The sequence below is a fragment of the Bufo gargarizans genome, chromosome 2, assembly GCF_014858855.1.
Source record: "Bufo gargarizans isolate SCDJY-AF-19 chromosome 2, ASM1485885v1, whole genome shotgun sequence".
NCBI classification, from domain to species: domain Eukaryota; kingdom Metazoa; phylum Chordata; class Amphibia; order Anura; family Bufonidae; genus Bufo; species Bufo gargarizans.
This window is the reverse complement of record NC_058081.1, coordinates 648990243-649016009: the sequence shown is the minus strand read 5'-3', so window position 1 is coordinate 649016009 and position 25767 is coordinate 648990243. Positions and strand designations below refer to the sequence as shown.

The 25767-nt window shown below is 44.9% G+C and overlaps 1 protein-coding gene across 2 annotated transcripts; it reads left to right on the top strand.

Moving 5' to 3' along the window:
* Positions 1 to 1091: 1091 nt before the first annotated feature.
* Positions 1092 to 25767, top strand: LOC122926905 (reticulocalbin-2-like). 2 transcript variants are annotated; one of them, XM_044278425.1, is made up of 8 exons: positions 1092 to 1214; positions 5353 to 5504; positions 7978 to 8083; positions 13020 to 13216; positions 13364 to 13477; positions 15836 to 15932; positions 16100 to 16239; positions 24502 to 25767. In XM_044278425.1, exons 1-8 carry the CDS (start codon positions 1205 to 1207, stop codon positions 24652 to 24654), a joined length of 969 nt encoding a protein of 322 aa, XP_044134360.1. In that variant the 5' UTR covers positions 1092 to 1204; the 3' UTR covers positions 24655 to 25767. The 2 variants fall into 2 exon arrangements, with proteins under 2 accessions (XP_044134360.1, XP_044134359.1); XM_044278424.1 differs by having other exon boundaries at positions 16097 to 16239.

Genomic DNA, 25767 nt, shown 5'->3' with positions numbered 1-25767 from the left:
GCAAGCTGGAGGTCCGGCTGCAGCACAGCAAACATGCCGAGAGGCGGCCAGACAAAAACTACAGCGGACTTCCGACGGCACGGTGGGCTAGTGTTAGCACGGATGCCGGACCCTGCTACTGCAAGTGTGAAAGTAGCCTAAATTCTGCCACATGTATGTTTGTGCATGTTGCTGTGAGTGTCTGCCATCATACTCCATCTATAATATCTCTGTTATCACTGTAAGGGCTCATGAACACCATTGTTGGATGTTTTGCAGTCCGCAAATTGTGGATGTGCAAAACATGGATACCGGGTGTGTGCATTCCACATTATGCCGGCCTCTAATAGAACCGCCCTATCCTTGTCTGTAATGCCGACAATAAGAGGACATGTTCTATCATTTTGCGTAACGGCCATGCGGACATACAGACATGGAATGCACATGGGGTCATTTCCATTTTTTGCGGCCCCATTGAAGTGAATGGTTTCAGATACAGGCCACAAAAAAAATAATTGGTACGGAGCAGGAGCCCTAAGGTGGGCCCCCAGAATCTGTTACACTGGTGGGCCCTAGGTACCCCAGTCTGACACTGGATGCGGGTGCCGGGGGCGAGGTAAGTACAATCTGTGTGAGGAGCCTGGACATATGGGGGGCATTATAGGCCTTGGATAACCCCTTTAATTTACAGAAACGTCTTTCTCCTCCTATACAAATGAACAGGGGAACGAGTGGAGGCGGCACACACAGGAACCCAACGCTCTGCAGCTCTCATTTACAGGAAGTCCTTTTGGAGAATAATAGCAGCACTCTCATTGGTTGCTATGGACAACTGCATCGCTTCCCCCTTTAATTGGTTTTCATACAGGATACCCCTAATAATATTATCTCCATAGCAGCTTTGAGTCATTTACATAGGGACTAATATTGAAACATGACAACCGCCAGACACCCACTACAGCTATCAGCCCGAGCTGCTGTACGTCACTGTGACGGCAGGGGGCGTCCACACCGGCTTCGGCCGAAAACAAAGAGGACGCGCGCGAACCGCACACGAACACTCCGCAGGCGGCCACGCCCCACTGCGATTCATGGCCAGCCAATCACAACCAAGCGTGACGTCACGGCGAGAAGTGGGCGTGATGTTGCACGTCGAGCGTAATGGCGCTTGTGCGACTGAGTCTGATGTGGGGGCACTAGTGAGAGCTGTTCGGACTTCTGACATATGACTGACGGTAGGGACAGCAGCGTCACGTTTCAGTTTAGCGCTCGCCTATGCGTTTTATGTGAAAGTGGGCTGCAGCCAGTGGCATGCTGGGAGTTGTAGTTTCACAACAGTCATATATGTCAGACCCAGGTGCTGTATACCAGTATTCACCATCGGTTGCAAAACTGCAGCTGCCCTCTGCTGGGACTTGTAGTGAACAGCTGGAGAGCCATAGGCTATATACATTGCTGGAGATGTATGTAAACTAGTGCAAAACAGAAGCCGGGCAGTCGCCTATGGCAACCAATCAGATTCCGCTTCTCGTTCTTCAAAGGCCTTTTAGGGAATGAAAGCAGCGACCTGATTGGTTGCAATGGGCATCATCCCCCGGTTTATGGCATCTCAGCCTTGTTGTACATGGACCTTAGGCTAATACGCAGCTTATTTGGCTGTGTTGGGGGTGATAGGTTTTAAATGTACCTGCTGGTATTTGTAGTTCCACAGAGAGCAGAACAAGAAGTTTCTTGGTGGATCACAGCCCTGGCAGTCTTGGGACCCTGTGTCAGCAGATGAGATCTGTACAAGTCCATGTAGATTGGTGGTGGACGTGGAGCAGATCAGGGAGGAAGGGGCACGGTATCTGCACCGGACCCACACCGTGACATAGCAACAGGTTTTCTTTTTTATTCGACAGGTACCTTTAGGAATGATATCAGTATCTGGTCTGCAGGTCATTCCCTTTAAGAGTGGGGTCAGCGGGGTCATGCAGCCATGTACAGTCACTTCTCTCTTGTGTAACCTCATGATTCCCTCCTCTCACTTTCTTTTTTACTATTGCTGGTTTTATGTGGACAGGAAGATTTCTTAGAAAGCAGCTCCGATGCCAGAGTGTGACCTCAACTGGAGGAATAGGAATCTTGAAGGGGGTTTCCATAATTATAAGACAATGGCTGCTTTCTTCTAAAACAGTGCCACCAATGTCCAGTGGTTGTGTGTGGTATTGCAGCTCAACCTGTTTCACTTCAGTCGACCTGAGCAGCGATAGCAGAGAAAACCAGTGGACAGATGTGGTGCTGTGTTTGGTAGAAAGCAGCCATGTGTTTTCTAATCCTGGACAATCCCTTTAATGAGTCAGAAAAATGGTCACAGCAGTTCCTCCCACTACTCCAGTTGTCAAAGCATGTCCTCCCCTGCTTCCTCAGTTGTCACGGCAGCCCCTCCCCTGCTTCCTCAGTTGTCACGGCAGCCCCTCTGTCACGACAACCCCTCCTCTGCTTCCCCAGTTGTCACGGCATGTCCTCCCCTGCTTCCCCAGTTGTCACGGCATGTCCTCCCCTGCTTCCCCAGTTGTCACGGCATGTCCTCCCCTGCTTCCCCAGTTGTCACGGCATGTCCTCCCCTGCTTCCCCAGTTGTCACGGCATGTCCTCCCCTGCTTCCCCAGTTGTCACGGCATGTCCTCCCCTGCTTCCCCAGTTGTCACGGCATGTCCTCCCCTGCTTCCCCAGTTGTCACGGCAGCCCCGTGAAGCTTGCTCAGTGAAGGAGACATTTACTGTACATGCACGATCTCCTCCACAGTATGAGGAGAAGGTATGGCTGTAGAGCTCGTCCTCATACAGAATCATTGTTTCTGGGCAGCAGACTCTGTTTAGATCACGCAATCTGCTCTCCAGAAACGATCATTGATGTGCCTGCACGAAAGACCGGATCACCCAATGAACAAGCGTTTTACTCGATCGGGTGATTGGCAGCAGATTGGCAGGAATGAGCGTTCGCAGGAGTGGACGATTTTTAGTTTGTCTAAATCCACCTTCAAGGATGAAGTGATTGGACCCATCTCCAGCGAGGGTATTGTGGTTACTTATTACTAGTGTTCCTGCAGGTCCCTGAAGCCGTGGTTTCCCTTGTAGCTTTATCATCAGGATGTTTTGTGGCTTTTTCTCTTACTATGAATGTATTATTTTGCACTTCCCTGTAATGTAAGGGGCAGTGGAGACAACAGAACGGTATCCGGCTGTCTCATTCACTTTATGCCTCAGTTCTCCCCATTTTCAGGATCTGTGGCTATGTAAGAGAATATAACTAGAACATACACCAGCAGGCTGTACCAAGTCTATTTGTATAACGGGTGTGTCCACCTTTGCATCAATTTTAAAAAAATTAAAAAATACTTTTTACAAATAGTCATAAAGGGTATCTCCGGGCATTTTAGGAAATCTGTCCTCTGTACTGTCCTGTGCTAGAACCTTCTGCTGCCCTCCCTCAGGCTGCGGGCTCTTCTGATCGGGTCCTGACCAGATGTGGGCCCTTCTCTTCCTATTCAGCTACATTCTAGGGTTGTCATGATACCAAAATTTTGATTTGATTTCAATACCATAAAAAGTATTGCAATGCTCAATACCATTTGATACCACGTGAAAAAAATTAAACACAAAAAAAGCCTAGTGCGTTCCGCATTTTATGGAACGTCCTGCCCATAATGGAACAGTCCGATCCTATTTTTGGGGCAGAACAAAGTGACAAAAAAATGGCGGATCGCGTGTTACGGCGTTCACCACATAGGAGATATTAAAAATATGGCATCCTGTTTTCTGTATATAGCTGAGATGCTCTAGAAGCACCCTTTGGATTTTCTGTCTTTCCCGTCATCTGGGGAGCAGACAGACTTCTTATCTCTGCTCTCTGACCTCTTAAACACCTTATAGCTCACCCCCCCCCCCCCCCCAGTATTAAAAACAGTGGTGGCAGTGGCCACAGCCCCTCACCACTTCTCATTGGTAGCAGTTTCTGATCGGAGCCCCAGCGGTGTAATCCTGGGGCTCCGATCGGTTACCATGGCAGCCAGGACGCTACTGAAGCCCTGGCTGCCATAGTAATCTCCCTGCTGCTGTGTGCACTATGCACAGGGCAGCAGGGAGAGTGTGAAGTCCTATTCACTCTGATAGAGCTCTATTAGGGGAAATAGGGCAAGGGATGAAAAGATCCCAGGATCTCGCCCCTAAGGGGGGAAATGGTTATTAAATAAACTGTAAAAAAAATAAAAACACATAAAAAATATTAAGTATAAATCACCCCCTTTCCCAATTTTACATATAAAATATATAAACAATAAATAAATAAAATATCCAAAAAGTCCAAACTATTAAAATATTTAAAAAACATCTCCTATGCGGTTAACACAAAAAAAAAATAATAATAAATGCACGATTCGCCATTTTCTTCTTTTTTTTTTGTCACCCTGTCCCCCCCTCCCCCCCAAAAAAAATTAGGATCGAACTGTTTAATTATGGTCCGGATGTTCCATAAAATGCGGGATGCACGCATTTTTCGTGTGGTATCGAGTTTCGCAATACTTTTTTATGGTATCGAAACCGAATCAAAATTTTGGTATCGAAAGAACCCTAGTGTCAAATGCTTATCTCTAATTTACTAAGAGGTCATAAACTCTTATTTAAGCCAATTTCTTATCGGTAAGGTAAGAAGTGAGCTATAATGTGTGTTTAAGAGGTCAGAGAGCAGAGATAAGAAGTCTGTCTGCTCCCCAGATGACGGGAAAGACAGAAAATCCAAAGGGTGCTTCTAGAGCATCTCAGCTATATACAGAAAGCAGGATGCCATATTTTTAATAAACGCCAATAAAAAATGTTTTGCCCCCAAAGGTGTACATAGCCTTTAACTCCTTTAAAGTGGTTGTCTCACTTCAGAAAATCATGTAGACAAAATTAATACAAAGCACTGACTAATGTATTGTTATTGTCCATATTGCCTCCTTCGCTGACTTGATTCCTTTTTCCATAAAGATGGGAATATCCCATTTAAAAGCAGCAATGGTTACCTATAGATTTCATGTGAGTAGGTCATCAATAGTAAATTCCTGGACAACCCCTTTAAAGGATCTTTTCATCTTCACAACAATTTTTTTTAAAATGTTTCCATCAGATTATACACTGCTTGTATCCAGGGGCTACGACCATCTTGCAATCCAGCAGAGGTGGTCACACTTGGAAAACTTTTTCGTATAGTGTGCAAGTATTGTCACCTCTGCCTGAATTCCGCCATGTGAACGGGCGCTAAGCTGCTTAATGGGAATCCTGTCGGTAACACATTGATTATTTACTCAACTTTTTTAGTAATGAAGCTCTTGTTGTTCCATTGACTTGATCAGGAATGAAGATGAAGGTGGTGGTGTTTCTGTCTGTGTGCCTGACCCTCAGTGCTGCCCACCTGCACGCATCCCCCAATCATCCCGACGATGGACACTATACGAACGACGAGCACAATGCCGACTATGACAAGAAGATGTTCCTGGGAGGAGAGGTACCGCGAGAGATAAAGCAGCTCCAGTCACGTAAAGATCTGTATACTGTGTATATTTTATCCTGGGGCTTAAAAGTCTTTAACGCTTGCTAAGTAACCAGTGAACTTGTTAGAAAATCTCCTTAGATCCCTTCATCCCTTCTGTTTCTTCCGGGAAAAGAGAAGGCCTAGTGCCATGCTTTGCTTGGATTCTATGAAAGTTATTATAGTTGTCACTGTGTATCTGCTCCTTTCTAGCTATTTCTATGCTGGAATGCATCTAAAATAAACACTACAAGAAAGTTTCCAGATAACCTCAGTTTAAAGGAAACCTGTCACCATGATTTTGCGCATAGAGCTGGGGACATGGGGTGCTAGATGGCCGCTAGCACATCTGCAGTACCCAGTCCCCATAGCTCTCTGTGCTATTATTGTATTAAAAAACTGTTTTGATCGATATGCAAATTACCTGATATGAGTCCTGTAGCCGGAGATGAGTCAAGCGGAAAGGAGCCCAGCACCGCCCCGCGTCCTCCGAATCTCCTCCTTGCTGGCTGACGTCACAGAGCTGGAACGCCGAAATCTCGAAGCGCGAGCTAGCGCGTGCGTAGTTCGTTCCCTGTGCTGATGCCAGTACAGGGAATGAACATGATGCTGACACTGCGCACGCGCTAGCTCGCGCATCGCGAGATTTCGGCGCTCCAGCTCTGTGACGTCAGCCAGCAAGGAGGAGATTCGGAGGACGCGGGGCGGTGCTGGGCTCCTTTCCGCTTGACTCATCTCCGGCTACAGGACTCATATCAGGTAATTTGCATATCGATCAAAACAGTTTTTTAACACAATAAAAGCGCAGAGAGCTATGGGACCTGGGTATTGCAGATGTGCTAGCGGCCATTTAGCAGCCCATGTCCCCAGCTCTATGCGCAAAATCATGGTGACAGGTTCCCTTTAATTCCCTACCATCTTGTGTATGTAGCTCCAGTGCAGACCTTGTGTCTCCATGGTTACAGACTAGAAAACACACCGTGTAGTCTGATTTTGCTGCACACTTAAAGGGATTCTGTCACCTCCCCTCAGCCAAAAAACGATTTAAAAGCAGCCATGCAGCACAGCTTACCTGGATTAGGCTGTGCTGTTTTATCTTGAAATCCGTCCAGCAGTTACTTCAAAAAACGACTTTGATCAATAAGGAAATGCGTCCTGAAGGTGCCCAGAGGGGCGTTTTTTTCTTCCTAGTGAGCCCAGTACCGCCCCTCTTTCAGTGCCCAGCCCGCCTTCCTTGTATTTTCTAACCGCCGCCCCCAGCCTGCCACAGCCTCCCCTCCCTCTCCTCCCCCTCCCTCACGCCGAACGAAGTCTCGCACAGGCGCAGTACCCACTGAGGGCTGCGCCTGTGCGATCATCAGGAGACTGAGGGCGGCAGCTTCATCTTCGTCACTGGGCATGCGCCGAGCTGAAGCTGCCGCCCTCAGTCTCCTGATGATCGCACAGGCGCAGCCCTCAGTGGGTACTGCGCCTGTGCGAGACTTCGTTCGGCGTGAGGGAGGGGGAGGAGAGGCTGTGGCAGGCTGGGGGCGGTTAGACAGTGCAAGGAAGGCGGGCTGGGCACTGAAAGAGGGGCGGTACTGGGCTCACTAGGAAGAAAAAAACGCCCCTCTGGGCACCTTCAGGACGCATTTCCTTATTGATCAAAGTCGTTTTTTGAAGTAACTGCTGGACGGATTTCAAAATAAAACAGCACAGCCTAATCCAGGTAAGCTGTGCTGCATGGCTGCTTTTAAATCGTTTTTGGGCTGAGGGGAGGTGACACATTTCCTTTATCTGCCGGTTAAAACCAGATTCCAGAACATCTTGTTTTTTCTTATCGGATTTTATTTTCTGAACATGATTATGGGGGCGGCCATCTTGTCTGAGCTGTTCTTAACGGCATTTAGAAAGCATTAAGAAAACTGTTTAATGGCAGCCCCGTGGTCCATAGAGACAGTGGTCAGCAGGGGACCTCATTGACTCCTATGGGAGAGTTTTCTAGGCGCGTTCTGTGACCTCTGCAGTGATTGTACAAGCAAAGAATAGATAAGATTTGACAATCGCCTATTGTGAATGGCGGATCCTGTCTTATCTATACACAGAGGTGATATCTTTACAGGCAGGATTAGAATGACAGATAAGCAGGTAACTGCGGTAAAGTGATCTGTACAAACCAAAAGGTGGTGCCAATTATTAGACATAGTGGTCAGTGCGAAAACTGCAGTGTTTCATGGTTTTTTGTTAAACTGTATGGAATACATGGAAAATTAAAAATATATCATCCACAATTCTTTAAAAATACGTTAAACATAAAAAGCGATTTAAACAGCAGGTCATTTTCTGATGACGCATTCCCTCTGCCTCTTGCTTATTCCTCCTGTCTGTGGTAATACAATAATACGGTTATATAAGTGCTCATCCAGTCCTCCGCTGCTGTTTGGTTAACCTTGTACCACTTGTTTTCCAGGAAGAAGCAGACGAATTTGCAGAGCTGAGTCCAGAAGAACAACAGAAAAGACTGAAATCTATCATTTGGAAAATTGACGTGGATGCAGATGGATACCTGACATTGGGTAGGAGAGATCTTTGTGTGACGTTATAGCAGCACATAGGTGTTCCTTTTTTGTATTTTTTTTATTTATTTATTTTTGTTGCTAAATTATATAATTGAAGCAAAATGGTGTTGTCCTTCCATCAAAGTATAAGGGCTCATGTCCACCCGTAGTCCCGTAGTTTCAGTCCCGCATCTCAGTGGGGCCAGAAATGATGCGGACCCGTGTGCTGGCTGCATCTGTATTTCCATTCTACGGCCCCGTAAAAAATAACATGTCCTGTTCTTGTTTGTTTTGCAGACAAGGATAGGATATTTCTGCAGGAGTTTTTGCAGACCTCAAAACGCTTACGACCATGTGGATGAGCCCTTATTCAGCAAATGTTTAACCCCTTAGTGAAAATTGCATACCTATACGTCATAAAATGTCTTAAAGGAACATTTTGTATATTCAGTGTCCTGTACTTTTGTTGGCCCTGCCTACTTGTGTTGCTCCAGCTTCTGTCAATTTGGACTGGTCTACAACATAGTGATCTTTAGGCTCCCAGTCCGCCCGTGATTGCAGCCCTGACATCTGAGGGGTCATTTACTGGGAGCAGGCTGTCCCCAGTCTGGCAGCCTAGAGCCTGCCTATTAATCTCTGCCTGTGACAGGGCTGAAAGGGGATGTACCATGACAACGACTTACCCTCTTTCTACTGGGTAGAGTATAAGTGTTTGAACAGCAGGGGCCCGGGTTCTGCGGCTCACGCTATCACTAAAATGGGGGTCCATGTTCCGAATTTGAATGGAGCAGCAGACATGCATGTTTGCCACTCCATTCCAATGGGGAACCATGGTGGCCTATAGTATAATCAATCTAAAAATTGTATGTCCAAATCACCCTGGGAAACTAAAAATCAAGTTAAAAAAATATATAAATGTTACCTTTTATATTGGTATCGCTGCGTCCAAAAATGCCTGAACTATATCTAAAAGTATTTATTCCCTGCGGAGAACACCATAAAAAAAATCTAAAGGGTTGTTTTGCCTCCTAAACAATTGAGTAACAGTGATTAAATTGTCATGCGTATCCCCCCAAAAAATAAAAATAATCAGATCACCCCAAAAAAGAGCCCTCACACAGCTCCATAGGCAGAAATAAAAAAAAACTGTTATGGGTGTCAATATGGCAATGCAAAGAAAATGTTTTCTTTAAATTTTTTTTTTTTTTTTTTTAAAGCATAACAAGCTATAGTTGTTTATTTTGCTCAGTCCCACCCCATTAATAATTTTCTTTCCAGCTTCCCAGTACGGCATATTAAAGAGTAACTAAACTTTAATTATGTTTTTTGTTAAATGTCCCAAATGCCCTAATAATACTTTTTCTAATATACTTTATTTATGGATTTAGAATTTTTAATAGTTTCCCCCCCCCAAGTGCATCTTTCTTTTTCTGTGGGCTTTAAATCCGCTTTTCTCCACACCGCAGACTTCTCAGCGGTGTACAGAGTAGGGAGTCTACAGTTTATGAATGGGGCTGCAGTGCATGGAGTACAGGCAGTAGCACAAGGCAGGAGCCGCTCCGCTCAGCTAATCCTGGCATAGCACATGGTTACTGGTTACCCATGTGCTCTGCCAGCATTTAGTAAACCTCAAGGGGGCACAGGAAGGATCAGCAATGTGTGCTCCTGCCCGCACTCCGTGTGCTGCAGCCCCATTGAGAAACTGTAAACTCCGTACTCCGCTGAGAAGTCAGCAGTGTACCGAAAAGTGGATTTTAAGTGCACAGGAAATGCGCTTTGGGGAGGTAAAGTCTATTAAAAATGTAAAATGCATTAAAGGGGTTCTGCAGTTTGTTTAAACTGAGGATCTATCCTCTGGATAGATCATCAGCATCTGATCGGCGGGGGTCCGACACCCGGAATCCCCGCCGATCAGCTGTTTGAGAAGGCAGCGGCGCTCCATTCCATTCAAGTGAACAGCGCTTAGCCCCGCCCAGGCCAGTCATACAAGTCATGACGTCACTGGGCCAGCGGTAAACAGTGAGAAGGCCATGGTGCTCCTAGAGCGCCGCTGCCTTCTCAAACAGCTGATTGGCGGGGGTCCCGGGTGTCAGACCCCCGCCGATCAGATGCTGATGATCTATCCAGAGGATAGATAATCAGTTTTAACAAAGTGCAGAATTCTTTAATAGTACATTACAAAAAGTATTATAAGGACATTTAGGACATTTTACAAAAAACTTAATTAAAGGTTTAGTTACTCTTTGAACGGTTGCGATAGAACTTACATCATTTGCTGCAAAACGTAAGCCCTCATATGGCTACTTGAATGGGGAAAAAAAATTGTGATCCGTGGAAGACGGGGAGGAAAAAATAAGATTAAAATTGGCTGTGTCCTTAAGGGGTTAGAGCGATGGCCTACTTCTCAGCACCAGTTGTGCCAGCCAGAGGTGGTTGGAACTATGGATATGGCTGGGCGGGCTCCACTACGCTGTTTCTGAGGCTCCCATACAAGTGAATAGGAAGATAGGGAGAAACCTCAGGTCCAGCTGGGTGGGGAGACGCTGGCAAGGAGCTGTCCAGATGACGCTTCTCCTTGTTCCTGGCTGTTTTTTAAGGGCTTATTCAACATTATATCAGACCTGACAGAATGACTGACCCACGGTGGTCAGCATACTGGTCCCTGTCGCACTCCCCGGACCGCTTGCCATCTCCCTGGTGTGCTGATATGAACATCCTGTTGATGGGGGATGCATGTGAATGCTGCAGACATTCGATGGTCGACAAATGGTCACATGGTGCAAGGAGAGATGAAGAGCCGGCTGGGGAGCAATGGAGACCGAATATAGCGTTAGAGACCAGTATGATCATCACTGTGGGTTGGCCACTCTGGGAGGTCGAACATTATGTTGGATGGCCCCTTTAAAAGGGACTCTGTCACCAGTTTCTAACCCCCCCCTTTTAAAACTATTGTTCTCTCCATGGTGCCCTTGTCATTACAAAGCTGTTGTTATAAGATAAATCCGCCGTGTAGTTTTGATAAAAATCGCTTTTATCTAACCTGTCAATCTTCTGGATAAGGTGCCCAGGGCGTTTCTGAAGGTCTGAATCTGCCGCTCTCCGCCGCCGCCGTTGGTGCCCAGCTCCTCCCATGATCCTTTCAGCGCCACCTCGATGTAATGAAATCCGCCTCCGGCTCTCCTCAGTGCCCCCTCCTCCTTATCAAAGATCCCGCGCGTGCGCACAGGCCTGTGCCTGATGCGCCCGTGCGGACTTTTAGATTCTGCCTCGTTGAGCGTAGCGCGCATGTTTGCGCGCGTGCGAGCGCATGCGCACTTCGCTCAACGAGGCAGAATCTAAAAGTCTGCACGGGCGCATCAGGCACAGGCCTGTGCGCACGCGCGGGATCTTTGATAAGGAGGAGGGGGCACTGAGAAGAGCCGGAGGCGGATTTCATTACATCGAGGTGGCGCTGAAAGGATCATGGGAGGAGCTGGGCACCAACGGCGGCGGAGAGCGGCAGATTCAGACCTTCAGAAACGCCCTGGGCACCTTATCCAGAAGATTGACAGGTTAGATAAAAGCGATTTTTATCAAAACTACACGGCGGATTTATCTTATAACAACAGCTTTGTAATGACAAGGGCACCATGGAGAGAACAATAGTTTTAAAAGGGGGGGTTAGAAACTGGTGACAGAGTCCCTTTAACTATAATTTCTCTGAAACTGCACAGAGTTTCGGAGTAAGACATAATTGTAATGAGGAAAACTGTCAGAATTTCATTCTGCCCCTGGTTTAGGCGCCATGTATCTCCCGATAGGGTCACTTTTTTTTTATAGCAATATAAACACCTGTATACTTAACTTATTTGTACATAATCTGTGCCTAACTATTCCTACCTTCTACACTACCCTTATCTGTATATAACATGTTTTTTATTGCACTTCTGATTAGATGCAAACTGCATTACTTTACCCTGTATTTATACATGTGTAATGACAATAAAGTTGAATCAAATCAAGTTAAGGAGTTAATATACTTTCTGTTTCCATTCTTCACAATTTTCAATCTGCCAGTGTCATCGTTTCCACCCATAGTCAGTCTTGCGCAGGCACACTCTTCATTACAGTGTACAGACCCCAACCAGCTGTGTGAGCAGGACTGGGTCCGGATGAATCTCTGAATTTAAATGCACTACATAAGGCTACTTTCACACTAGCGGCACGGACCTCCAGCAGGCTGTTCCGTCGGGTGAACAGCCTGTCGGATCCGTCCTGCCGCTAGTGAACGTGTGCCTCCGAATTGCCACTCCATCCCCATTGACTATAATGGGGGCGGAGTTCCGGCAGAGGCATGACAGGCACGGCGAGAGGCTGCCGGAATAAATGTCGGACATGTCGGTGTTTTATTCCGGCAGCCTCTTGCGGTGCGCTGCCGTGCCTCTTCTGGAACTCCGCCCGCCCCCATTATAGTCAATGGGGACGGAGCGGCAGTCCGGGGGCACACGGTCACTAGCGGCAGGACGGCTCACCTTACGGAACAGCCTGCCGGAGGTCAGTGCCCTCAGTAAGCAGCCAGCAGAGTGGCCCTCCCACAAACAGTGCCAACATAGTCCCTGCAATCCCAGATAAATAGTGCTGGGGGAGTGTCCCTTGGCAAACATTGCCACCAGAGTCCCATAGAATGCCCTGATAAGAAGGTCACTACAATACCTTGATGGCAATGAGAGCAATATAAATACATTTGGCGTTAGCACCCTCTAGTGGCAGTGGGCAGCATTTGTCGCTGTGCAACAAACCCTTGAGATCTCTATTTCAAAAGTGAACCCAGGGGAGTGAGCAGGTATGTACTTCCTGCCTTTACCCCAAGACTGTAGGTGAGCGTTGATATTATTACTGGTCCCTGTATTGTATGAACCAGCACCATATTTTTTCCAACTATAATGACTTTATTAACCATTTCTTGTTTCCTAAGATGAGCTGAGCTCATGGATTCAGAAGTCCTTTAAGCATTATGTTTTAGAAGACACCAAGGAGCAGTTTGCAGAAGTTGACTTGGATAAGGACGGCACCGTAACCTGGGAGGAGTACAACCTGCACATGTACGACCGCATCATCGACTACTCTGAAGATACTGTTCTTGAAGATGATGAGGAAGAGTCTTTCCGCCTGGTAAGAAACTGGGCATTTTAGTCATTACTTACAGTGATTATAATTGATGTTTAGAAGGAGGCACAACTCAAGATCCCATATTCAGTGCTGTCATTTTACAGTAGGCGTTGGACGCCATATTAAACTATATATGTTTTCTTTGCAAAGATCCACTTGAAGGACAAGAAGCGGTTTGAACGCGCCGATCAGGATAACGATTCGGGGCTGAATTTACATGAGTTTACAGACTTTGAACACCCTGAGGAAACAGATTATATGGCGGTGAGATGTAAATGTGGATTAAACAATCTAAGATAACAACTTAAAGAGCTGGGTATACTAGGTACACGTCCCTGTGATATAACAAGCAAAAATATTATAGGAGCGCTTAAAATGGAGCAAAATAATAGCTACTATTGGAAGGGGGTGAATCCTATATAAATAACTAAGACTAAACCGTCTACCCAAATTGATATATCCTCATATGTAAATGATGGCACTACCTAATGTAATGTGAAGGAGGCTTATCACAAATATCATATAAGATTAGACGGACTAATGTAAACTAAAACCACTGCACTGATAATCGGATAAGGTGCTGCGAACGGCAAGGTACTGCCTATACATTTATTATGTGCTGGTAGGGATAGATGTTAAAGTGTGCTATGTGCCATGGGAAATTTATCATATTGTAATATCCCAAACCATTAGGGGAATAACACACGCAGCAAACAATTGCACTGACCAGTGACAATAGTGTCACTGAGCAGTAACGGATAGTAAAAGGAGCGGCTGTGCACTATGCCGACTCACAAACTCTATCTAACAGTTAGGTGAGTAAACCACACAGACCAATACTGCTGTTGGCAAAATGCGCTCCAACAACCAGCAGGTCTGTACACATTGAGCTACGGCTCTACGCGTTTCTGCGCAGCTGATTCATGCACATCATCAGGAGCCAAGTAGCTACTACACCTAAAATGCCTCTAGCCGATAACAAGAACTTAAAATCGGCTTGCTACATCTGGTTATTGTTAGGTAGCACCGACTCCTAGTGTGGAAGACGGTGTGCTGCTTATTTTGTACACAGTCTCGGCTCTGTAAACAATCTAAGCCCTGAGATGTCCTGCAGAAATGCACTTAAAGGGGTTGACTCATCTCAGGCAATGGGGGCATATTTCTAGGATATGCCATGAATTTCAGGTAGATGTATGTGGGTTCCACCTCTGGGATCTTCTTCTATCTCCAGGGGCCCCTGTACCCTTCATTCACTGCAATGGGAGTTCCGAAACTAGAAGACTATTTTTGGCAGTCTCATAGCGGTGAACTGAGCAATGGCGGCTTGCCCTCATTTCCTGCTATGGGGCCTTCAAAAATAGCAGAGTGTGCGCGCCTGGCTATTTTTGGAACTCCCATTGCGATAAATGGAGTGCACACTTTGTACGATATGCTCTTCTTCAGTTTGGAGGTCCTGAGGGACCTGTACCTATCTGACATCCTAGCGATATGTCATCAGTGTCTGAAATGAGACAACCCCATCATGCTAGCTTATGTAATATGTATAGGGTCATCCAGACGGTTTCCCAGCAGCAGAGGATGGGGAGAGAAGGATTAGGCATGAATTTCTACATGTCACATATTATGTTCACATGGGAGATAAGCTGACGTTTATTCAGTCATTGAAAGGGCATCTGTCGGCAGATTTGTACCTATGACACTGGCTGACCTGTTGCACGTGCTCTTGGCTGCTGAAGGCATCTGTGTTGGTCCCATGTTAATATTTGCTGAGAAAGTTGAAGTTTTAATATAGGCAAATGTGCCTCCAATATATGCAAATGGAGATGTTGCCATTACACCTAGAGGCTCTGCTCTCTCTGCAACTGCCGCGTCCTCTGCAGTTTGATTCACAGGGTCAGGTAGTGAAAACATCATCATGCCTGGCCCTGACTTCTCTTAAAGTAAATCAAAGTCCAGAGACAGCAGCAGTTGCAGAGAGAGCTGAGCCTCTAGGAGTAATAGGAACGCCCCCGTTGCTCCTAGAGACTTATTTGAATATAGTAAACCATAATTTTTCTCAGCAATGCGGGCACATATGAACATGGGACCAACACAGATGCCTTCAGCTGCCAAGCGCACATGTAACAGGTCAGCCAGTGTCATAGGTACAAATCTGCTGACCAATGCCCCTTTAACCCTTCGCCTTCTAGTGATAATAGTGGTTAGAATCAATTTCACTGAAGACTAAAATGTGATGCTTTTCTCTTGGACTAGGGTGCAATGCAGGTTTTTGGCCACTAGATGTCACACATGTGAGAACTGAGTTGGAGATATGTTGGCAGGCTGCAACGTGTACCACCATGTAGGCATGCAACGGCATGCTTTGCTAATAGGATCCAATTGTTGTGCAGTATATGTACTTACATTAAGTCTTTGTATGGCATAGCTTAGTAAGGTACACTATGTCAAAAATACATGTGCTAGGTGAATGGAAGCCTATAGATATAGAGCCTTTTTTAGTGTATAAATGAAACATAGGACCAAATTGTGATGTGAACAGAGCCTTAAAAGGGTTATTTGTGGTAATCTTGTTTTCACCTCATGTTCCTAACAGGAACTTACTGATCAATTTTTTTTTTTTAGGAATTTGTCATTGAAGGAGCCTTGGAAGAACATGACAAGGATGGGGATGGATTTGTTAGCTTAGATGAATATCTCGGTGAATACTCACAGGATCCAGGTATATTGAGTTCAGCATGGTCTGCTATATTCTGGGCAAGTACAGCTGCTGGGGAACTAGATTTCCCAGCATGCCCAGCCAGGATGAGAAGCCTTGTTTTGTGTTGTGTGGTGATGGTGGTCAGTGGTGCTGAGCAGGAAGTAACCGCTTTACGTCTTCTTAAGAAGCTGTTGAAGATCCACAATGGCTGATCGTTGAAAAAGACCGGTTTGAAAACGACTATGACAAGGATGGTGATGGCAAGCTCAACCCTACAGAACTGCTGTCCTGGATTGTCCCAAACAATGTTGGGGTGTCACAGGAAGAGGTAAGGGAACTTGTTTGGTGCAAGCGTCCTATATGTTTTAAAATTATTATCTTGCATAGTGGAAAGATGATGGCTGCTCTGTACTAGTTCTTAGCACAGTACAACTAGACTAGACATAATATGGGTCCAAGACACCTGCCCTGATGCCCACAAAACCACCCATATACCAAGGTAGCATGCTCCTAGCAAATTGAGCATCCCACTCTGCTCAAGCAGGACCATTTGAGGGCACCCACCTTATAAAGTGCCATAGATGTGGCCACATGTTCCCTGTCAGGCAATGATCTGGTCCCTTAAATCCTTTCTGCACCTTGACATCAATGGTCTCAGGTAGCTGCTGCACCTTGACTGACTATTATGTCAAGATGATGGCTGCAACTGCCAACGCCAAACCAGACAGGCAACCCTGTGACCAGTGGCGTACATAGAGAAGTAAGGGCCCCCATAGCAAGGATCAAATCAAGCCCCCCACACAGGACAGAAGGGTTTCTGCCTAAACCCTTTTCAATGACCCTTGGCCAATTTTTCCACTGCCTCATTTGCTAAAAGTTGTTCCTTTCAGAGGGTAGAGTCCTGGCCAAGTTTTCACCTCCAGTACAAGAGGAGATAATACCAACTTAGACTGGGCCCCCTCTTGCCCTGGGCCCCATAGCAGTCGCATGGTCTGCCGCTATGGTAGTTACGCCCCTGGCTGTAACTGTGGTAAATTACAAAAGGGTAAGATCCCCTCTGGTTCTGTCGGACAAACGGGGCCACATAGGTGAATGAAGAATTTGTCGAGCATGGGCAGCACTCAGCTGTTGTAGGATCCCCCATAGAAGTGAATGAAGAGAGCAGTGACTACCTCTTCATTCACTGGAGCTGCAAGTGTAGATGTGGTTCCCAGAGGTGGACCCGACAACATACGGACATTAAAGATGGGAATATGATGAGATTAGTTAAAAAATACACTTTTTTTAAAATTCTTTTTACTCATCCCCCAAAATGAAATGAATAAAAATGTAATGCTAACGTATACATGCCACATAATGGTAAATGTAGAAGCTACAACCTGTCCTGCAAAAAACAAAACACCATTGGTGCAAAAGTATAAAAGTTATTACAACCCCAGTTCTCAAAAAGTTTGTGTAAAATGTAAATAAAACCAGAATGCAATGATGTTCAAGTCTCATAGACCCACATTTCATTCACAATATATCACAGAACACGTCACATGTTGAAAGTAAGACATTTTACCACTTCATGAAAAATATTTAACTCCTTTACAACTTTAAGGCAGCAACACAACGTAAAAATGTTAGGACCAGGGCCATGTCTACTATTGTCTTTTAACAACGGTCTGTAAACGTCTGTGAAGTGAGAAGAGTTTTGGGAGAGGGATGTTGTCCTATTCTGGTCTGATGTAGGATTGTAGCTGCTCAAGAGTCCCAGGTCTTTGACAGAATTTTTATTTCATGATACTCCAAATGTTTTCTATTGGTAAAAGGTCTGAGCTGCACAAAGACCAGTTCAGCATCTGGACTCTTCTTCTGTGAAGCCATGGTGTTGTGATGGATGCAGTATATGGTATAGCATTGTCTTGCTGAAATATGCAAGGCCTTCCTTTAACGAGACATTGGATGGAAGGTTTTAGATTGCTCTAAAACCTCTATATACTGCTCAGCCTTTCCAGATGTGTAAGCTGCCCATGCCATAGGCACTAATACGACCCCATGCCATCAGAGATGCAGGCCATTTAATTGTGTGCTGATAAGCTGGAGGGTCCCTCTCCTCTTGAGTTTGCAGAACATGGAATCTGTGGTTTCCAAAAAGAATGTTACATTTTGATTCATCTGACCACTGAACAATTTCTATTTTTGCCTCAGTCCATTTTAAATGAGCTTTGTCCCAGAGAAGTCGTCAACGTTTCTGGATTGTATTGACCTGTGGCTTCTTCTTTTCATGATACACCTTTAACTTGCATTTGTGTTTTGCACTGTGAACTGTGTTCATAGACAGTGATTCTGGAAGTGTTCCTGAGCCCATGCAGTGATTTCCAGCACAGAGTCATACCTGAGGCCCATAGATCACGAGCATCCAATATAGACTGTCAGCCTTGTCCCTTGCACACATGGATTTCTTCTCATTCTCAGAATCTTTTGATATTATATACTTTAGATGTTGGGATATTCGGGATATTCGGGATCTTCACAATTTTACATTGAGGAACATTTTTCTGAAATTGTTCCACAATTTTTAGATGCATTTTTTTTTTTTTGCAGATTGGTGAACCTCTGCCTATCTTTGCCTCTGTGAGACTCCACCTTTCACTAGTCATCTCCATGACACCAAATCCTGAGACTGACTTCCTCTGATAGGACAGGAAAAACACAGAGCGGTTTAAATCCCCCCCCCCCCCCATTACCAGTGTTTTTCCTGTCCTACCAGGATAGGATGCAGGAGAGGTGCATGGAGGCTCTTTCGGGGCCCACCTGTAATGCTCATATGCAAGCCGAGGTCGGATCCACAGTGTGGCTCTCCCTTCTCTTCTGGTGGCCTGTGCACGGGCACAGACTGTATGCAATCCAATGCAAAGATTCCCCTGCGGCGGTCCAGGCGGGCTTCATGCAGAGTAGAAGAAAGATGGCGGCCGGAGCAACACTGAGATGCGTTGCCTCCGACCGCCGGCGCATGACTTCAGACGCTGGGGGCGGAGCCGGACATCATGACGTCATCTCCGGGCGCCGCAGGTCCTTGCAGGTCACAGGATAGATAAAAAAGACGCAGGACCTGCTCAATGGCGTCCGGACAGCGCGACCCTTTCTGCTGGCGGACGGGAGTGGTTTACAGATGACTGCCCCATCACGCTGGGCTCTGGAGCCGAGCCTGTAGCAAATCCAGGCACATGGTGTACCAGACCTCATGGATATCCCCTATACCCTGGTTAGCTGATCCTTTTCTCCCTTATAATTTTCCAGGAGAAAAGGATTCTGTTTTAGCTCCTAAAAAACAAGGAAATGTGGTATATGTTATAAGCGGTTACCCAGCACAGGAGCTAAGCCCTTATGTAAAGAATACTTCTAATGTGGTAAAAGCTGAAACCTCTAGTTTCCTGGAAGATACCAGGACATTAGTTAAAGAAGAAGTTCAGTCCTTACTAGCTTCCTGGGATTCAGCTCCCCCTAAAAACCCTCCTCAAATCATCCGTGATAGTCGCAATCAGGTGTATGACTCGGATTCTGATGTTTTGGAAGTCTCGGACTTTAAACCGAATGAAAAAACATGTGCATCTTCTGACGAAGATAAAGAATATAAATGTTTCTTATTTAATCCGGATTACATTGATGAGCTTACAGTATAAAAGCGATTACAGCCACAATACAGATCAAGGTGCCTAAAAAGCCTAAGTCGGTGCAGGAAGAGATATTTGGGGGGCTGGGGGGAAAAAAGAAAGTCTGTATTTCCAGTTCCAGATAATATTCAAAAGTTAATTAAGTCAGAATGGGAAAGCCAGATAAAGTATCTTTCATTTCTAGGGTTATCAAGAGGAGCTATCCTTTTAACGATGAGGATTGCGCCGATTGGGAGTGGACGCACCTGTGGCTAAGGTAGCAAAACATACCGCCCTGCCATTGGAAGAGTCAGCGCAACTTAAAAACCCCATGGATAGGAAAGCAGAGAGAATACTAAGAAAAACCTGGGAGGCTGTGGCAGCTCTTCTTAAGCAAGGCGTGGCTTCTTCTTGTGTATCTAGAACCCTTAATCTGTGGCTAAAGCAATTGGAGATTCATCCAATCAATAAAACGCCGAGAGATCAGATTCTGGAGAGCATTCCGTTACTAAAAATGGCAACTAGTTTCCTAGCGGATGCTGCGGCTGAATCCGTAAAAAATTCAGCACGCACTGCAGTTTTATCTAACACAGCCAGATGGGTTCTATGGCTCAAGGCATGGGCGGTGGATATTACACCCAAAAGCAAGCTAAATTTCCCTTCCCTTTCACAGCCAATACGTTTTTGCTCCAGATCTAGACAAGATCTTTGAAAATGCCATCGACAGGCAGAAAGGGTTTCCAGAACATAGATATAAATTAAAAAGACAGAATTTTGTGGCCGTCAGTACCAATCTGAACAGAGGAGAGATAAAGGAAAAACAGGAAGGTGGAGTTACGCAAAAGGAGGTAGGGGAAAATTGTCCTTTTTAACCCTAACAGTGGGGAAACCTCCTCCTTTAATCCAAAACAATGATGCCATACAGTTGGGGGGAAGACTCAGCTCCCTTTTAAGCACTTGGGAGCAAGCAACATTAAATTTGTGGACTCTAAACATCTCCAACAGAGGGTTACCATATAGAATTACAGTCTTCCCCACCAGAAAAATTTGTTATTACCACTCTTCCTCCCTCTGAGCAAGGTACCTTAAAAATACTAAAATTAGGAGCAATAGAACCTGTCCCAAAAAATCAGTTAGGAGAGGGCCACTACTCTCGCCTATTCTTAATTAAAAAAAAATAAAAACAAGTGGAAAGTCCAGAATTATAATAAATCTAAAACCCTTGATCAAACATACATGTTACATATCAGAAGTTAATTTTACTGCTGTTCTTAAATTTTAATTAAAAGGGGAGCGGTAATGGCCTCAATCGATTTGAGGGATGCTTATTACCATATCCGATACACAAAACATCGGAGGAAATTCCTAAAGATTTGCAGTCCAGACAAAGGGTCACTATCAACATTATCAATTTGTATGTCTCCCTTTCGGAATTTCCTTAGCGCCAAGAGTCTTTACTAAGGTCATGGCGGCAATGGTAGCAGCACTAAGACAATAAGCAATCAGTGTCATCCTGTATCTGGGCGATCTTTTAAGTGATAGACAGCAAAAGTCTATTAGAAAACCATTTACAGATCGTTCTAAACCACCTTCAATCGTTGGGGTGGATCATCAATTGGGAGAAATCAACCTTTCCCCAAGCGGCTGGAAAACGTTTTTAGGGATATCTTTGGATTCTGTTTCTCAGAGATCATTGCTTCAGTCTCTCAAAATAGAAAAATTGCTAAACCAGATAAGAGAATTCAAAAAGAGGAGATTCTGCTCTATCAGGGCGGCAATGAAGATTCTAGGTCTCTCATCAGGTATCCCAGCGGTTGCTTGGGCTCAATTTCATTTAAGACCCCTTCAGAAACTCATTCTATCCAGGTGGAACAGGTCACAAGTGACTCTAGACAAACAGATTTTTTAGACGGAAATGTAAAAAAACTGCCTAAAGTGGTGGCTCATAGATAGCAACCCAAAGAAGGGAGTATACTGGAACCAGGAACGTCCCCTTGTAATCACAACGGATGCCAGTCTTCAGGATTGGGGAGCTGTAGTTCAGCAGGAAACCTACCAGGGCAAATGGTCATACCTCATAAGGCAACAATCCTCGAGCTTCAGAGAACTGCAAGCAATTTGGAAAGCTCTGAAGAAAACATCACATTTTATCAAAAGGCCATCATGTTCTTATTTATTTGGACAATTGAACAGCGGTACCCTTCATTCAGCATCAGGGAGGGACGAGACACCATCCACTTCAAAGTTTAGCAAACAAAATATTTTCTTGGGCTGAACAAAATATAATCTCGATCTCGGCAGTTCACCTAAAGGGATTTTTAAATATAAAAGCAGATTACCTGATCCGTCATGTTCTGGACCCGGGGGAGTGGACAGTATGCCCAGAAGCATTTCAGCTGATAATAGGAAAGTGGGGCAAACCATCAATAGATCTTTTTGCCTCCCGGTAAAATAGTAAAATTTTTCTCCCTCAACCCGAGAGATCTCCCAACTGCGGTGGATGCCTTTTTAATCAGGACTGGACATCTCACCTAGTTTACGCATTCCTGCCCATTCCACTAATTGCCAAGGTCCTTCAGAAGTTTCAGAAAGAAAAATGTACCTTGATTTTTGGTAGCTCCCTTTTGGCCCAAGAGGAGCTGGTTTGCACTGCTAAAGTCTCCCAGCATAGAAGCCCCCCTTCTGCTACCGATGAAATTGGATCTGTTGTACCAAGGTCCCATTCTCCACCCGAATTTGAAAATCCTAAAGATGTCGGCTTGGATTCTGAAGAATCCATCCTCTTAAAGTTGGGGTTATCTAGTAAGGTGGTTTTCACCCTACTCCTTAGCAGGAAATAAAATACAAACAAGGTGTATTTCAAAGTTTGGAGCAAATTTGGCTCTTGGTGTGGAGATTCATTTGATCAATTTAGACCCAACATATCGATGATCTTAGATTTTCTTCAGGACGGAATTAGATCTGGGGCTTAATACCCTGGGGCAGGGGTGGGTGGGCTGTGGCTCTCCAGCTGTTGTGGGGCTGCAACTCCCAGTATGCCCAGTCTGCCTACAGCTATCAGCCTACGGCAGGGCATGATGGGATTTGTGGTTTTGCAGCGACTGGAGAGCCGCAGTTTGCCCATCACTGCCCTAAGGGTTCAAGTTTCAGCATTAGGGGCTTTATATAATACTAACTTGGCGCAGTTTTCCTGGATAGCCAGGTTCCTGAAAGCAGCAGACAGGCTTAGACCAACAGTCAGGAATATGGTAGCCCCTTGAAACCGTAACACAGTTTTGTCAGGATTAACTTCCGGCACCTTTGAACCATTAGAATCTATTTCTATAAAATGGCTCACCCTAAAACCATTTTTTTGGTAGCTATAACATCAGCGAGACGTGTCTGTGAACTCCAGGACTTGTCTATTCAGGATCTATTCCTCAGAATTTTTTAGGACAAGATAATGTTTAAGTTAGATCCCAGTTTTTTGCCAAAAGTTGTTTCTACTTTCCATAGATCAAGATATAGTAATTCCCTCGTTTTGTGCCAACCCCAAAAATAAGCAAGAGGCTATCTTTTATACCTTAGACGTCAGATGAGCAGTACTAAGGTATCTAGAAATAACCAAGGATTGGAGAATTGGCAAGAACCTTTTTGTCCAATTTTGCGGGCCAAATAAAGGTAGGAAAGCGGCAAAAAGTTCTATTTCCTGCTGGATAAGAACAGCTATTTCAGAAGCCTATAAATTGGAAGGGAAGGAAGCCCCTTCTTCACTTAGAGCACACTCTACAAGAGGCATTACTGCTTCTTGGGCAGAAAGATTGTCAGCCTCCATACAACAGATTTGTAGGGCGGCAACCTGGAAAAGAGTACACACCTGATCCAAACATTACAAGCTAGACATTTTTTCTGGCGAAGACATGGCCTTTGGACGAAAATTCCTTTTGTGCTATTGCCCCCTCCCCTCTTAATAATTTCTTTGTTATTTCTCAGGTTGTGGTGTCATGGAGATGACTAGGGAAATGAGTATTACACTCACTGGTAATCCGGTTTCCTGTAAGTCTTTAGGGCACCACATACTTCCCACCCGTTTATTTTGGTTCTTAGATTGAATATTTTTATTTTCCTAAATCTAAGTCACTTATCCCTTTATCCTGGTTTCGTTGGAAATACACTGGTGATGGAGGGGAAGGGGTGGGATTTAAACCTCTCTGTGTTTTTCCTCCCCTATCAGAGGAAGTCAGTCTCAGGATGTGGTGTCATGGAGACTTCTTCCAGGAAACCGGATTACCGGTGAGTGTAATACTAATTTCTAACATGCTCTTATTATGCCCAGTCGTGTGACTTGGTAGCAAGTTGCTCCTCCAGGTATTTTTTTTTTTTTTATTAGTACCACTTACTTTTTCAGCCTTCTGTTGCCCCTGTTCCAACTTTTTTTGAGATTTGTTGCTGCCATCAAGTTCTAAATGAGTTTATTTTTTTAAATGAAATAGTAACGTATCTCATTTTCACTATCTGATATGTGTTCTGTGATCTACTGTGAATAAAATATGGGTCTATGAGATTTGCAAATCACTGCTTTTATTTACATGAATTTACATTTTACACAGCACCCAAACTTTTTCAGGATTGGGGTTGTAGTTCCGAAATGCCAAGGTGACAGATCCAAACAGCATGAAGACCAAAATAGGCTCGTCTGATGACCGATTCATAGAGCTACACTGCTGGATTGTTTGCGATCCTGGGGTTGTCTCGGAGAGACCCCGGAGTGTGGTCACATTCACTTGAGAAGCTAGTGTGGTGTATTAATTTGCAACATCAGAAGTTCCAGTCCCATTTGCTAGTAAGGAAGGGAGATGGCAGCCAACATCCTAGGCTACACTGGAACGACATGATAGAGGATAGCTTAGTGGTAACTATATGCCTCTGTCGGAGTTCTTCTTTATTGTCTCATTTGTCACATTTTCTCACAGGCGAACCACTTGATCGAGTCCATTGACAATGATGGTGATGGGAAACTTTCAGAAGCTGAAATTCTACAGAACAGAGACATATTCCTAACCAGCGAAGCCACAGACTACGGCCGACAGCTCCAAGACGAGCACTTTTACCACGATGAATTCTAGTTTACCTCTTAATTTATAGCACATCCTGGCATTTTTTATTTCTGATCACTGGGGACACAATACAGTCTGTAGATTTCCATTAACAAAAGTCTCTAAAGTTTTAGAGAAACATTTCCATTCCAGAGCAAAGAAATTCCTAGCTCCTCCAGTCTGCAGGCAATGTCTTCAGATAACAACTTGGGTAATGACAGGAACAAGGAGGTCCAGTCCTGTAACCTGATGGAGGCCACTGCTTAGGAGTTTCCCATTAAAGTATAACAGTGGCTATAAAGTTTTATTTTTTTATTAGAATTATTATTAATATCTCTTCTAATACTTAAAGGGGTTTCTGGGCTTCATATATTGATGACCTATCCTCAATTTAGGTAATCAGTATCTGATAGGTGGGGGTCCGACTCCCAGCACCCTTGCCAATTAGCTGTTGGAATGAGCTGTGGTCTCTCCTTTGCCTGTGACTTCACGGCCGTCAGTCATGTGACCTTTGTGGAGCTCAGTCTAAACTGCAATACCAAGCACGACCACTGCACAATGTACGGCACTGTTGTTGGTATATAATGAAGAGTCTGCAGTGTTGAGCCAAGTGATTGTCAGGTTTTTCTGATATTGATGACCTGTCCTCGGGTCTCAGGATAGGCCATCAATATGTGATCGTGGGGGTCTGACTCCCAGCACCTTCGCTGATCAGCTGTATGAAGGGCTGATGCCCTTTCAAACTGCTGATCGGTGGCGATCAATATCAGTAAACCGGACAACCCCTTTAACACTCTGGAAAAAAGTGAAGCACGTCTTATAATTACTATTCAAAATTAAGACATCTTAAAACGAGATGAGGCAAGCTGCGACAAATATATCAAAGTGGTGCATGCTGTGTGTTAAATTTTGGAACATCTTACTAGACATGTTAGGCTACTTTCACACTTGCGGCAGAGTGATCCGGCAAAACATATGCCAACTGATGGCATTAGTAAGACTGATCAGTCTTAAAAATGCCTGATCAGTCAGAAAAATGCACTGAAATGTCGGATCAGTCTTTCTGGTGTCAGTCATCCGGAAAAACTGATCCGGCATTTATTTATTTTTTACCTTTTTTTCGGTCTGCGCATGCGCAGATCG

Bases quoted from the DNA above. Each gene is read 5' to 3' on its own strand.
- LOC122926905 (XM_044278424.1), top strand. The intron at 5,505-7,977 runs GTACCGCGAGAG...CTTGTTTTCCAG, and splicing joins AGATGTTCCTGGGAGGAGAG to GAAGAAGCAGACGAATTTGC. The intron at 16,240-24,501 runs GTAAGGGAACTT...ATTTTCTCACAG, and splicing joins TTGGGGTGTCACAGGAAGAG to GCGAACCACTTGATCGAGTC.